The sequence below is a fragment of the Lycium barbarum genome, chromosome 7 (genome assembly GCF_019175385.1).
Source record: "Lycium barbarum isolate Lr01 chromosome 7, ASM1917538v2, whole genome shotgun sequence".
In the NCBI taxonomy this organism is placed as follows: domain Eukaryota; kingdom Viridiplantae; phylum Streptophyta; class Magnoliopsida; order Solanales; family Solanaceae; genus Lycium; species Lycium barbarum.
Window position 1 is genome coordinate 96,600,830 of NC_083343.1, and position 16,865 is coordinate 96,617,694.

A 16,865-nucleotide genomic window follows, 5' to 3' on the forward strand; every position below is an offset into this window, starting at 1 on the left:
TAGCACATAATATGATATGTGGTGTTTTTCGGGTCATAGACCGTACTTGACACGGGGCAGTCTCCTTATCAGATTTGGATACGTCTAAAATATCTGAACCACACAATCTATTTCTTATTTAGATTTGGCCTAGCTCTATCTTAAGCTTATGCAAGAGTGGGTTTTTTCAAATTGACCTTGGACCCGAACGGACTACGCGGGGTGAGCCGGTGTCGGCCGTTGGGTGATCGCACACCAACTTAACGTTCAACGTGTTCCAAAGAAGGGTGTTTCGGGATTTTTAGTGAAAGCTAGACCGCGATCCCTCGTGTCCCCTTTGAAACCATGCTTTTTTCCAGGAGTGGCGGAGTTTATGATATGATATGAATGACAGTTTAAAATTGCGGAAATTAAACACATAGGCAAATAAATACAGTTAAGATCACATTATATTTAAACCCTTATAGTTAGAACCTAGGAAATCCCCAGCAGAGTCGCCATCTGTTATGGTTCGCTTTTATGCGGGTTAAGGCAAAAAAGTTACTACGAGGTTGTTAGTGCTCTAATTGGATTTTAGTATTTTTAGAGTCGCCACCTAATTTATTATGGAAAACTAGGAAAACTGGGTTAAAGATTTTTGCAAAAAATAAGTAAAATCTTTTGGACCAAAGTTCGAGGTAAGGGCTCTGGTGATCCCCCTAGGAAAGGTTTTACGCACCCTAGTATTAAAGATCCGTAGAATATGGTTGACCTGCGAGCTTCAATGTCTGATTAATGTATTTATTTATCACAACCTAATCAAAGGGCCATGACGGGCACCCGGAGCTAACCTACCGAGCACCTCTGAACATACATCTCATAATCGTTTCTAGGTGGGCCACAAAGCTAGCTCGTGGGCGTCATACTCCATAAGAGCATATATCACAAGATAATGGCACATCTCTATATAATCAACAACAACTATGCTCATAGACACAAGCCAACAAGGCTGCCAAAATATTATACAACAATTTGAACTAATAAGGTTAGGGAACATCTAGCTACATACATCTGTCTACGAGCCTCTATATAGAATACAGGAATCCATAAATACGGGGCAGGACTCCGCCATGCCCAAATATATACATAAAAGAGTAATACCAATACACTGTGGCTCCGAAGCAAATGGAGCGCTTCTAAGACTCCGCTGATGAAGCTCCTAAGCATCCGATCCGACTCCCTGCTTCCCTGCGGGCATGAACTCAGCGTCCACAAAAAAAGGAACGTCAGTACGAATAATGTACTAAGGATGTAAGGCATGAATAGTAACATGATAAAAGCATGAAAAATAGCGTAAGATAAAAGAACCGTTTATTCCTCATAATACCTTTTAAGACATTTGTCATGCTTGCTTAACTTTTTTTTTTCTAGGAGAACGTTTCATATATCCACATGCATATCTATACAATACCGTACCCGACCATATAGACTTGGTATTATCTGTACCTGACCCTAGCAAGGTTCGGTAATATTTGTACCCAACTGCAATGGTATGCGTGCAATAGATATCATACCCGACCATATAAGCTCGGTAGTATCCGTACTTGGCCATAGTAAGGCTCAGTATCATAAAATAGCTATATACATATAAAATATAAATAGCATGCATGAGGGCCTAAATAAGAGCTACTACTTTATCGGAGTGACGTAAGGTCAGTAACCTCCGATGTGTCATTATGGAATCATCGTCATCGCTATATCTCACCTTAAAGGAACAAGTAACATAAGGTGAGATCAACAACAACGAATAAAATCAAGAAAATCATGAAATAAGCTCATAATAGCATCAAATTCATAAACTTTGGAATCTCTAGAATTGGATCATCATCATCATCATCATTATCATCATAGAAAACATCTATCTTTGGCATCATAAGAACTTTTAGAATCATGAACTTCTATCTTTTTGGAAATAAGGATGTTATGGAAAGCACGTGTGGATCCATAAGAAAAGAATCATGCTTTTAGAGAGAAAGAGGACAACCTTAACTTACCTTTTGGGTCTCCTTAACTACTTAACGCTTATCCTCCCAAGCTAGTAAATCTACATTCAAGAGAATTCATACTATTGTTAGGCTTATTGTCATATGATTATCTTAAGCCTTCAAATTAAATCCTTTAGAATCTGTCGAAATTCGGGCAGCATCTCCCCTGTTTATATCCCTAGCCCGAAATCACAATACCAATAACCAACAACAATAACAACAACACTAACCTCAACAACATCATCATCAATACCAAAATACTCCATAAAACATCCCACACGATGTTTATTCGATTTCTCAACTAACTAATTCATTATACGACCATTTAATAGCTCTATCTTCGTAAATATATCTAAATCACTATCAATAAGGGGAGATTCTTACCTTATTCCCACTAGAGCTGCAATATCTTCAATATCTGCCTTGTATCCAAACCAAGATTCACCGCAACATGATACTATAATAACAACTATACGTTATCCGAACCTAAATACCGAGATTACACTTGATTTGGGCTAACATTTATGGGTGGAAGTTGGGAGAGAGTTCTAGAGGTGTTAGGATATTTTTGAGGGGTGGTTTGGATGAAAATAAGGGGTAAACCCCCTTTTATATTGTACTATAGTCGGTTTTCACCAACCTAGAATGTTCGCGCATTGTAGCTACGTGTTCGCGAACTGTAGCTGCGCGTTCGCGCACTGTAGTTGGGCGCGCCTCTGCTCCGCCGGCCTAACTTGTAACATCCATAACTCTCTACTCCGATGTCATATCGATGAGTGGTTTGTTGCATTGGAAACTAGACTCAATGAACTTAAATTTAGGATTTTGTTCCACCTCAAAACTCCAGATATAGTAGGAGATATACTTCTCTAAATTTGACCCAAAATTTCTGTCCAAAGTTCTGCCAAATTTTCGACAAACTTATTTTCTTCGATTTGCTTGATCCCAGAACCTTTAGACACTTGCTTAACACTTGTAAAGAGTATTCCTTAACCTTATAAGGGTTCCATGACCTCTCCAAACTTACGTTAGTTTACTCACGACGCAGACGACGCGAAAATTTTCCCAAATTTTCGACAAACTTATTTTCGGGTTTTATTACACATATATAGAAAATATGGAGTAGACCTCCAATTTTATACATATATATTGAAGCCCATAGAGTTAAATTATATTTCAAGTCCAAATCCGTCACTCCTAAATTTAGCCCAACAGGTTTTTTTTTTCAGTCCAAAGTAAATTCTGGGCTTCCAGGCCCAAAATGACTTATTACCTTCAAAAAATCCATTCAAGTCTAAATTCAATTATCTGTTTTGTCCAGATTAGCCCAAGTCCAGAATTCATTTTTGGTACTTTGCCTTGTTTAAGACTTGATGCAATTCAAACTTTAGCCGAATCCTTTTTTTTTCCTTTTTGAAACAATTTGTCCATAGAGTAAATATAAATATTTTCCAACCAATTTACCATAGAGATGCTAAAAAATAGCATAAAAAGGAAAACTTTCACTTTCTTAATCCTAATGCAACACAAGATCCAAGGGGTTTCTATGAACCCTAAGCATCGTAGACATCAGGGAAAGATTAAGCTTAATCCCCAATAGCTAATTTGCCTCTCTATTTCTGTGCTAAACTTAATGGTATATAAGAGAAGGAGTGTTTGTATACACAATTATATAAGGCAAAGACTAGTTTGTAATCACAATTAACCTGACTGATAAATCCCAAAGGTTATACTCCTACTCAACAGCCCAACTGAATCTTTAGAAGAAGAAGAAGAAGAAGAAATGGTAATCCAGATTTCAGTCAGAAGGATGAGCAGCATAAATAAACATGTAAAGACGAAGACGAAGAAGAGAAGGACGAAGAGGAGGAAGAGGAAGAAGAATAGGAGGAAGAAGAAGAAGAAGAAGAAGAAGAAGGAGAAGAAGAAGAAGAAATAATGGAAATCCAGATTTCAATCAGAAGGATAAGCAGCATAAATAAACATGTAAAGTTCCCATACAGGGAGATTAACAATAAAGGAAACCAAGTCCAAATGTTTACTATTTGAAAGCAAAGGCAAAACCTTATTCTTGGGGGTGATATTCCCCATTTACACCTAATATATAGGTCCTGGTCCATTATAATATACTAAGTGTTGTATCTCTGGGAATTGGTTACATTCCCAATTCACATTCATAAGTACAGATAGCATACAGTAGAAAATTATAAAGTTTTAAGGACGGTCACTTGATCCCACATGACCAAGTAGTATTCATCCAATGTTCTTCATAGGAAAAGAAAGCCTACTCCCTTTTTATAGCTACTATTTTAGGCAGACAAAGCTTTTTCAACATAGCACTTCTTCTTTTCTTTTCAGAAAGAAGAAGCCATCAAAACATATTTTACCTTCTACTTTAAATCTAGAAAAGTGACCTTTCAAGACAGGAATGACTCACACTTAATCTAAACATGACAACAGACCGTTAAGAAAAAAATAGTCAAGTAAAACCACATACAGAATTTGTGCATCTTAACATATCCTAGACAGATAAAGCTTAATGGCTGAAAATAAAACATACCACATGAAACTCATACACAGTTCAGGCCCTTAGACCATTAGAGGTGAAGCTAAACTCTAGGGACTCAAATAGTTATGTGGTTCAGGGGACCAATTTAAAACCTTCAAAGCACCATGTCTTCTTATCTTTAAAATCATACTAAAGCATAATCAAACAAAAGAATAAAGTAGCATTAGCATAGCAGCTTATCCATTTAAATACTTTACAAAAAGGGCACCTCTAACTTTGGCAAAATAAGCTAAGCCACTTTGTAAAAATAGCACAAACTGCTTGAAACCACACAGAAGCAAACTTGATCAAGACAAAATTAAAGTGAACTCCCTGCAACTTATATACTTAGCAGAGTTAGGATCAAGTTACTATATGCGAACATATTTAGTCAAGAAGCAACCTTACATCTCAGATTCTAGCAACTCATTCAAAACATACTTATTTTCTCCTTTCTGCTTTTTAAAGAAAGCATGATTTAAGTGAAGTCTAGGCATGTTAACTAGAGTCAGCACAAACCCATATGACACAAGCTTTTCTTTTTTTCAAAATGAGATAAACAGACAAATATAGTAACTATAGAAGTTGCACAGCATACAAACAGTTGGTTCACTAAACAGAGCCACATCTAATCATAGTTCATCACAATTATCTTGTACATTCACAGATTTCATAATGCAAACTCTCAAACTGCTCTCACATAGATTCTGCCAGACTCAATAAGGCAATCCAAACATAAATTCTCATTAAGATTAATATATTGAACTAGACTAGGGGAACTGAATTTTAGAAAGAGAGGGCTAACCACTATTGCAAGTTAATCAAATACGACCAATTGTTCAGTCTTTGTCCATAATAAGCCATGATATCAAAACAAATAAACTGCTAATGCAAATCCTGTTGATCATTGCTCTATTATTAAGGAATTTTGTTTTTAGACTTAGCTAAGATAAGTAACATCCATAGAGGCATTTATTAGGGGAAAAAAAACTAGCACATTTGCAAATAGGTCATTGTGTCCAAACCATATATATATCTAACCTCCCCTTAAGCTAGCAGATTATCACCCTAGGAACATTTTTGAATAAACAATCAAGATTAGACTCTATATACTTAAACACTTAGGAAAGAACCTTTTAAATTAGACATCGAACTTTACTCTAGGTGGCCAGATTTTAACCAACTTCAAACCATCAAGTAAACCTCTCTCAGTTAATCCCTATTTACTTTGTTAGTTAATAAAGTTTAGCTTAAAGGACACTTTAATTCAGATGGGACATAATAAAAAATCAACTGCCTTTTTAAATGAAAACTTCAATTAACTAAGAGTGAATCATGATTCTCTTGGTCCATCCTACATGAATTAACCAAGCATGTATCCTTTTATTATTAAGTATTTAGCAAGCAAACAGATCCTGTTACTGGAAAAAAAATACTTAACAGAGTTCAAAAAGGGAGTGACAGTTTCATCTAGTTTATAATATCACATAAACCAACAAATTAATCCTAAATGAATTTAAACTAATCATATCTAACTAGAAACCAAGCAAGCATTAAATACATGACTGAATCAATAAACAAACAACAAAATTGTTATATCCCGTAATTTGTACATTCGGATACTTCAAGACAATTGTAAGAAGCCAAGGACAAGGCCATATTTTGATCTTGTTTAACACACAAGTTGTTTATGAAATTTTTTTATGTGAAAATATCGGGGAAGGCCAAGGGCAAATTTGGAATTTGAAAAAATAACTTTCGTGAATTACAAAACACAAAAAAAAAAAAAATGTGGGCTTGAATTAATTGGCCAAGGTGGCCATCCACCTTAATGGGCCAAGGCCCATATGAGAGTCCATTACATATTATTAAAAGATGACAAAGTCATCTTCAACTCAAGAAAATTCAAGAAGCCTTGAGAGAAAGAAAGGGCCATACCATTCGGCCATATGGAGAAAACAATGAACCATGGGAAATTTTGAGCAAAAAATTTATTTATTCTAGTATTCCTACTAATTTGAAGGTGCTCTTCAACGTGGTACCATTGTTGAAACAAGAAAACCGCTCTTTGTTGCGAAATCACAACTCTAGCTAAGTTGAGAAGTTGAGAGGAAAAGGTAAGATTTAATCCTCTTTTATATGTTATGGATAGTTTGTTTATGTTGTGGTATATGGAAATGGATAAAATTCATGGAAATATGGATGTTGGTATAGTGGTCGTGTATGTATGTGTGTAGCCGTGCATGTATGTGTGTGTAGGAGTAATGATTCAATCATTTTATTTAAGTGTTTTGGTTGTTGTTGTTGCGGATTTTATATTGATAATGAAAGCTTGATGATGCAAGTTGAAGTTTTAAGTGTTGGAGAGTGGTTTTAGAGGCTAATGTGATCATAATATCCTTTTCTTGTAGTGGTGAGAACAATGTTGTTAATATGTGTATTGTTGGGAAAGTTCATGAATTTGGAAGCAAGAAATGCATTAAAATTGTTTCTAGGGAAGTTGGGGAGTTTTCGGGTGAATTATGGTTTTGGTGGAATTTTTATATATTTTGTAGAATGATATGAAATGCTTTCGAATTGTATTTGAATGACCTTGAATTAGTAAATGAATATGAAAACGTTGATATTGGTTTGAAAGTGTGAAGTTGGAGTAGTAGTTGTTGCCTTATGTAGAAAGGGAGACTATTTATGTTAGAATGTGTTTTGTATTGATTGTTGGTGTTGTTGGTATTGATGTGGGTGTTGTTGTTGACATTTTGGCCGAGTTAAATTCTCGGGGATGGCGCATTTACAGGGGAAATGCTGCCGAAATTTCTGTAGGCAAACGTTAACTCAAGATTGAACTTCTAAAGGCTCTAATCAATGTTTGATAAATGTGACCAATTTTAGATTTTGGAGAGTTTGGAACTTGAAGTTGGAGTAGCGTAAGAAGCGGAACAGGTATGTAAAGCTCTACTTTTTCTTTCTTTGGCATGACCTAGTTATGATAGGCTATGATACGAACCTCGGGGATAACTCTACTCCTTAGAAATCCGAGCCAAATTTGACCTTTATTCATTCAATACAATTGAAATAAGTACTTTATGTTTTGTTGGAAAAGCAGCTTGAACCTTTGTAATTCTTCCAAACGGAATCAAATTGTCCTAAAACTTCCATAGATGACTCTATAAAGTCTAATGTTCGTAATTTTTGAACGCCACCTCGACTTGACCCGAGGTGGGCCCACAATTTCCGAGATCTTTTTGCATTATTCTATTTGACTTATTTTCGTACGGTAATTAAAGGAAACTTTTGGCTAATATTCCGATTACTGAATGATAGTTGCATTAACTACTCCACTGAGTTCTATGATATATTTTGATATGTACAAACGGTCTCAGAAGTTTTGCTTGACATTATCTGTCGTAGCATCCGAAAGGTACGTACTATGACTATCGTTTGGTTCCTTCTCTAAATGATTTACCGTTCGGACTATTCTATCGAGTCCTTGTAAATATTTTACGATGTATATGGTTTCGCACTACTCTGTTCGTGCGTACCCCTATTATGTCGTTTGCCAAATCCCGGCCGTATGTTATTATTCGTACTATGTTAAGTTTGGTCCTAATGTATATGTTATGAATATGTATATTATATGTATGGATCGGGCTGCACGTCCCGCAGCAGTATGTTATATGGATCGGGCCGAACTTTCCTCGGCAGTATATATTATATTATGGATCGGGCCGAACGTTCCTCGGCAATATATATTATATTATGGATCGGGCCGAACGTTCCTCGGCAGTATATATTATATTATGGATCGGGCCGAACGTTCCTCGGCGGTATATGTTATATGTATATATGGATCGGGCCGTACGTTCCTCGGCACTACTATGTTAAATATGGCTCGGTTATATGTATATGTGTATGGTGACATACGATGTCGGCATGTATGATCTGTGTTTGGAAAGTAAGTATTTTGGGTATTTTGGATGATTTACTCATTTTCGGTACTTTATCTGACACATGACATCGGTAAGCATAATTCAAGTTTTGTAAATAAGCACCTTGGTATTTCGACTAATGTACTCACTTTCTTGTACCGTTGTTCCGGTTATGTTTCTATTTTCTGTATTCCATGCTTTACATACTCAGTACATATTCCGTACTGACCCCCTTTTTTCGGGGGCTGCGTTTCATGTCGCGTAGGTACACCCAGATGATGTGAAGTTATTATAGAGGACGTCCCAGCAGAGTTGGCAAGCTCCATTTGCTCCTGGAGTGTTTTCGAGTCAGAGTTTGTATGTTATGCTTTTTCTGGACCGACGTTAGAGACTTTGCAGAAAGAGTCGTGGGTATAGTATGTCAGTTGTGTAAGCGGCTTCATCAGCCGATATGTCATTCTGTATTCACAGATTCTGTTTGATTTGGAAAGCATTGAAAAGAATATTTTGAGAGGTTATTATGTATTTTGTCTTTATTTGATTTTAAAAAAAAAATCTAATAAGATTATGTGTGCCCTAAAGGTCTGTGGGTTCGCTCGGCTCTGGATGTGGGGCCGGGTGCCCATCACATCCTAGTGGAATTTAGGGTGTGACAAAAATAACCTAACCTAGCATGATAAGCCTAAACCAAATTTAAAGACAATTACTCTTACAGCTTCCATACTCATAAGAAAACTAAATGAAAGAAGAGTTTATCTTTTGCAAGTGCAGCCTGTAATCGAGATTTAAAATTGAAGATTTGATCCTCCAAACCCAAAAATCAAGCTACAGAACCCAGCAAACAAGAACAAAGAGAACAAAATTCCCCTTTTTATCTTAAAATTCTTTTACTTGACTCAACAAAGTTTTTAATGACTTCAAATAATTTTTGAAAGAAATCTTTAAGTATTTCGAGTCTGAGTATATCTATTTGAAAATATGCTCAAACTTGTTCAATAAGGAAAAATAAGGTCCCTTAAATAGGAAGCCCCAAACTTTCAAAACCCTTCTTCAATTGATGTGGGATAACTCCCCCTAGAGGGGATTTCCTCCTCACATCCCCACATTGTAAGGCTAGGATTCGACGAAAATAGCAAATGAAGGGTCAGATTTGACTTGAAATCAGTCGATTTGTGGGGTTCTTCATGAACTAATAAAAATTGAGTATTCAAAACTAAATTCAACAAAACCCATTAAGGTTTTTTCAGCCAATGACCGTTGTAAAGTAAAAAGTGAAGCAAAGTAAGGGTGGCAACACCGTGTTTGGTTGATGCGGGTGGAGAGAGAGAGACGAGCATTAATTGGTTGCCTCAAACGGTTGAGCCATGACTGCACAAAGCAGTTTTACACTGTCATGTTGCCATTTCAGGCAACTGTGACGAGGAGAGAGGATTTTCCTCTCCCGGCGGCTAGGGTTTGGCGAGTCCAACCCTGGGTTTGAAGAATAAGGGGTGTTTGGTATGTTGTTACGCTTATAAGCATATGTGGGCCGGGTCAGGTCCAAATTGGATTGGGCTTGGTCCGGTAAAAAAAGAATAAAAGGCAACCCCTTGTATACATGGTATACACACATGTATATGTATACATGTGTGTATATTCATGTATACATACATATGGGTTGGACATTTCCATGCAAATTTTAATAAGTGGATTAATATCCATTAATGGGATAAATTAAAAAATAGCCCATTTAAATTAATTAGTCTAATTAAAAAAGGAAAGTAATAATAGTAATAAAATAAGGAGAAATAAATAAATTTTGTCAAAAGATCTTAATTATATTTGACTAGTTCAAATTATTGTCATAATTGGCTAATAATTAATTGTTTCAATTATAGCCTCTTAATGAAAATTTCAAAATTAATTACAATTAAAACTCAATTAATTACGATAAAATCCAATAAATTGATCAAATAAGAGTTTAGGGGTGAAAGTAGCTAATTTACTTAATTAAATAGATTCCTTGCATTAACAAAGTAAAATACTTTGCAAAAACAATTTAGATAATTAAGTGAATAATCATGGCAAACTATCCTTTTTTCTAATTAATTTGGCAAAAGTATTATAACTGTGAAAAATACTTAAATTGATTTGCAATATTATGGAAATTATCTCACCAAACAACATTGGCAGGAATATAGCCTAAATAAATTTTTAGAAAATTATTTTGACTTCCAAAAACATATTTTCCACTTTTTAATATTTCAAGGACTCTAGATAATTAAGGAAAATTATGCGAGTCAAAAATTAGGTGTCAACAGTGTTCTGTCTTTGTTCCTTACCTTCTACGACTAGATTATACAGCCCATATAATATAACACGGACCGTATAAGTCCAGTTTCCTCTAGTCCTCAGTGATTTTTCTGCATTTTTCATCCTGCACCAAAACAAACGTTACCCTACATACACCCTATCTAAGTTACAAAAATTTCAAAAGCAACAAAAATTACACATGGGTTGCCTCCCAAGAAGCGCTTGATTTTACGTCGCAGCACGATGGTGTTACCAATTTACTCCTAGCTAGAACTAGCCCAGTCAGCATTCGTTCCAAGGAGCTTCAACCGGTATCGATCAACAATTCTATGTCCATCAACCATCCCATGATAGTGCTTCACCCTCTGCCCGTTCACCTTAAATGTCTGAATTCTATCTCCGGACTTCAGTTCAATCGCCCCATAGGGTGAAACACTTACCGCCTCAAATGGACCAGACCACCTTGACTTTAGCTTAACCGGTAGAAGTTTCAATCGAATGTTAAACAGTAAGACAGGATCACCCTTGTATAATTCTCACTTCAGGATTTTCTTATCATGATACTGCTTTATCCTCTCTCTATAAAGTGCTGCACTTTCATACGCCTGGTACCAGAATTTATCTATCTCATTCAGTTGAAACAACCTGAGTTTGGTCACCTCTTCCAAATCCATGTTCAATTTCTTCAAGGTCCACATAGCCTTATGTTCAAGTTCAACATGCAGGTGAAAAGCTTTGCTAAAAACTAGCTTGAAGGGCGAAGTTCCAATTGGAGTCTTAAAAGCAGTTCGGTAAGCCCATAGAGCATCATCAAGCTTGCAGGTCCAATCAGTTTTGTTTGCATTCACCGTTTTAGCTAGAATACTCTTGATCTCCCGATTGGAGATTTTAACTTGCCTACTTGTCTGAGGATGATAAAGCATTGCCACCCGATGTTTGACACCATACTTCTCCATCAATCCCACGAAGGCTCTATTGCAAAAAAGGGGAACCTTTAGAATCACTATGATGACCCCCAACTGGAGAGTCATGGCATACCTTTAGAATCACTATCACTTCACTTTCGGGAATACAACGTCGATTGATGCTATCAGTGTCACGACCCAAACTGAGGAGTCATGACGAGTGTCTGACCTCTAGTGACCAAACACCCCTATGCTCATACCTAAACCATACTGAACATCAAGGGCCCATAAGTGACTTAAACTAATCTCATACTACCTCATGAAGGGGAGTGACATCATAAACTCTGTACAATCTGTATATACATATACATGCTGAAAGAACAGTGCAAGCCAGCTAGGCCGCTACATATACTGTACACAAAAGAATAGAAGACGACAAGGCTACATCATCTGACAAATACATACAACAGCCTACAGACCTCTACTGGAGTATCAAGCTGTAGAAAGGACGGGACAGGGCCCCGTCATACCCATATGCATATACATCTCAAAAGAATGGCATACCAAATAGACTGCAACTCTGGATCAAATAGAGCGCACTGACCACTGCTAGATACGGAGGTCCTACTGAGCTGGACCACCCGTCTGTCTACCTGAACCTGCAGGCATGAACGCAGCCCCTGAGCAATAGGGGAATCAGTACGGATAATGTACTGAGTATGTAAGGCATAAGAGCAACGTATAAATAAGAATCATGAATGAAATCTAAAACTCATAAGCTGAAATGACTGTTTGACTGCATATGTATGACTAAAGATCTGATCATATCTATACAACTCTGCATGCATTTGTATGAATGAATATCTGTAAGTATTTGCATAAATCTTCATAACTGACAATGCCTCTGTGGGCGCATAATATGCATGCCCTCAATGATAATCATGGTCATATACATAAATATAGGTCATAGTGCTAAGGAACGTTCAGCCCTATCCATATCCCATATAATAGTGCCGAGGAACGTACGGCCCAATCCATATATCATATAATAATGCTGAGGAATGTACGGCCCGATCCATATATCATCATCAAGGTGCACCAGCTGATCAGGTGGTAATGTGTACATAATGCCTATCCCTTTCCCCATACCCCATATACATATAATACACGCGTATATAACGTCTTATGGTCATAGGTCAATATGTATTGTATATGAATGCAATGCATAACTGAAATGTATACATAGAACTCTCGGAGTGACATAAGGTCATATTATGAACAGAAGTAATCTCAAGACCCATGAACAGAAGGAACAATCATACAAGGTACAGGAACATCAAAAACTGAAGTAATCCTAGTGCTTCTAAGAGTAGAGTAATATGGAAGCTCGTTCAATCGCTTGTTGGCTCATAACATAGGATCATGCCAAAATGAAGAAGGAATAGCCTTAACATACCTTGAAGTATATCTAATTGTCCAACTTCTACTTCTCGAACTCGTAAGTCTACAATCAAGATAACATAGGCCTTAATTAGACTATTTACCACACTAACTAACCATTTTAATTACAAAAAGAGCTTAACGAATTGTGGACAACATTTCCCTTGTAAACTTAACAATCCTTCAACTTCCAATTCAATCCAACATCAACCACAATATCAACAACAACAATGACAACACTTTCATATCAAGATATAATCAAATCCCTAATCACCATCTTACCCTTCATACACTTACAACTTTCATAACTATCTTCCCTTTACTTAGAACTACTAAAACTCTTAGTAATTAGCTTAAATACAAAGGTAGGAATCATTTACATCCCTTTAGGGGTCTAAGATTCCAAGGATCAACTTCAAATCCAATTTCCCAAGCTTCACAACTTTAATGAAATCCTAGGAACCACATTCTTCTTCACAAGCTCGGGTTTAAGGGGCTCGGATCTTGCCAACTCTCTACTAATATGATGGAAATGATAGAGAGGAAATATTCTAGGGCTTTCTCTGATTAGGGAGTGGAAAATAATGAAATAAAACGTGAGGGCTCCCTATATATAGGTGGAGCAAAACAGCCCCAGCGGTTGCGGGTCGACGAGCAGGTCGATGGTCCCGTCGACACGTCGACGGTCCGTCGACTTGCACCTTCCCTGCTCCACCTAAGATTAAGAGATGGAGACGTGTCGACGACGTGGGTTGATGCCACTGTCGACTCGTCAACGGTCCGTCGAAGGGGACTGGTTTCTGCCAGTTTTCTGAGTTGCCCCAGCTTGCAACGATTCGATCCGATTAACTCCCAATCCTATAATATTGTGAAGGACGTAATATCTCTAAACTCGGGTGTGGATTTCCATACTAAGGGCATATACTAGCAATAAGCCAAAAACTTTCTTGCGATGAAAATATGAGGTGTAACAATCGGTGCATGTTCCGAAGAGGTAAGGCTTGTCCCAATAGTATTGATGAAAATCTTGCAAGAACTTCTTCTTTTGGTATGCTTTGATCTCCTCTGGAATTAAGCCTGTCACCAAATAGTTGGTAATGTCTGCATACCATAGTGCTACTTCTATTGACACAGCCAACACCCTCTCATCTGGGAATGCATCATCGATATCTAGCTCATCCGAAGGTCTCCCGGCTTTTTCAAGCCTAGAGAGATGATCAGCAACCTGATTCTCAGTTCCCTTGCAGTCTGTCACCTCTAAATCAAACTCTTACAGCAACAGCATCCATCGGATTAATCGCGGCTTAGCTTCTTTCTTTGTCATCAGGTATCTCAATGCGGCATGATCAGTGTATACCATGATTTCGGACCCCAACAGATAGGCCCGAAACTTCTCAAAAGCAAAAACTATCGCAAGCAGCTCTTGTTCCGTCACTGTGTAATTCATCTGAGCAGCATTCAATGTTCTGCATGCATAATAGATCGGATGCGTGATTTTATTATGTCTCTGTCCAAGCACAACACCGATAGCAAAGCCACTTACATCACATATCAATTCGAACGGTAGAGACCAGTCAGGAGAAACAATAATAGGGGTTGTGGTCAACCGCTCCTTCAATTCATCGAATGCCTTGCAGCAGTTCTCGTCCAATTCAAACTTAGCCTCTTTTTCAAGAAGTTTACACATCGGGTTAGCGATTTTTGAGATGATGAAACACTTATAGAAATCGGCGTGTCCTAAAAAACTCCGAACACCCTTGACTGAGATAGGCGGAGGAAGCTTCGAAATCACATCAATCATTTCTTGATCGACCTCAACCCCTTTTTCTGAGATTTTATGCCCGAGGAAGATCCCTTCCTTCACCATGAAGTGGCACTTCTTTCTATTCAGCACCAGATGAATCTCCTCACAGCGTTTAAGCACTTGACCCAGATGGTCAAGATAGTCAAGACAGTCATCAAAAGAATCACCAACAATCGAGAAGTCGTCCATAAAGACCTCGAGAAAGTCTTCCACCATATTAGAAAAAAACAACATCATACACTGCTGAAAGGTAGCCGGATTGTAGAGACTGAAGGGCATCCTGCTGAAAGCGAATGTCCGATAAGGGCAAGTAAAAGTTGTCTTCTCTTGATCCTCAAGGGAGATGTTGATCTGATTGTATCCCGAATACCCATCAAGGAAGCAATACTAAGATCACCATGCTAGCTGATCGAGCATTTGATCAATAAAAGGCATAGGGAAGTGATCATTGCACATGATAGTGTTAAGCTTGCGATAGTCTATGCAAACTTTCCTTCCTGTTACAATCCTTGTTGGAATCAGCTCGTTCTTTGCATTAGGCACCACTGTTATGCCGCCTTTTTTTAGAACACATTGGACTGGCCTCACCTATTTACTTTCAGCAATCGGGTAAACTACTCCAGCATCTAACCACTTGATAATTTCTTTCTTAACGACTTATTGCATGTTCTCATTTAGTCTCCTTTGATGTTCCACGCTCGGCTTGCTATCCTCCTCCACTGGACTTTATGCTCACAGATCCCAAAAGAAATTCCCTGAATATCTGCTATGGTCCAACCAATAGCACGCCTATATTCACGCAATACCTCCAAAAGGCTCTCAATCTGCGCCTCAGTTAGTAATGCCGAAACAATCTTTTGTAATGTATTATTTGGGCCAAGGAACTCCTAATTCAAATGTGATGGGAGCTGCTTAAGCTCAAGCTTCGGTGGTTCAATGATCGAAGGCTTTGCTGGAGGAGTTGTTCTATTTTCCATATTAAGATTCAGCTTCTTTGGGTGGTAAGAATATGAATCCAACCCAATAAGCAAATTAATCGTCTCCACATATCCCTCCATGTATTCAACATCAAAGTTTATAAGAATACAGCTAGAGTTTCTCCTAAACTTTCTTCTACCACCTTGAACTCCACAGCTTCATCAACAACATCAAAAGAATTAATCACCGAAATTCTCTCATAAGCACTTGGTAACTTTATCCCCTTACTTGCCTGAAAAGTAACTTCCTCATCATTGACTCGGAATTTGATTTCATTTTTCTCCGAATCCCAAAGCTCTTTCCGTAGCAAGGAAAGGTCTCCCAAGAATAATCGGAATGTCCCGATCAACAGCACAATCAAGAATCACAAAATCAACGGACAACATAAATTTACCAACCCGCACAAGGACATCATCAACTACGTTAACAAGCTTCTTAATAGATCTATCAGCTATCTGTAACCTCACAGTAGTCTGCCTTAGCATTCCCAAACCTGATTGCTTGTAGATAGCAAGTGGCATCAAATTTATACTCGCCCCATTATCACACAGAGCACGAGAAAAATCATGGTACCTAACAGAACAAGGAATGGTGAACACCCCAGGATCTCCCTTTTTCTAGACAGTAGTTGTTGAAATGATGGAACTCACAGTGTGAGTCAAAATCACAGTTTCATATTACACCATCTTCTTCTTGGTCAACAGGTCTTTCAAGTACTTGGAAAAATCGAGCATCTCCTTGACAGTATCCAGGAATGGAAAGTTCAGAGATAACTACTTCAGCTGATCATAATATCTTTCGAACTTAGCATCTTCCTTCTTCTTTACTAACCTCTGAGGAAAGGGAGGTTTAGATGTTCTTTTAAGCATTCTTTAAATTTTATAAACTATAAATAATATTGCTAATTATTGTAGTTTTTATACATCTCCTAACAATACGTAAATGTATTTCACAAAAAAAAAAAAAAAA

The 16,865-nt window shown here is 37.5% G+C and overlaps 1 protein-coding gene across 1 annotated transcript; it reads right to left on the minus strand.

Moving 5' to 3' along the window:
• Positions 1-11,032: 11,032 nt before the first annotated feature.
• LOC132601630 (uncharacterized) lies at positions 11,033-15,134 on the minus strand. Its single transcript, XM_060314707.1, has 4 exons — positions 14,472-15,134; positions 14,152-14,369; positions 11,310-11,741; positions 11,033-11,231 (listed from the first exon to the last, which is right to left on the minus strand). The coding sequence occupies exons 1-4, from the start codon at positions 15,132-15,134 to the stop codon at positions 11,033-11,035; spliced, it is 1,512 nt and encodes a 503-aa protein (XP_060170690.1).
• Positions 15,135-16,865: the final 1,731 nt, after the last annotated feature.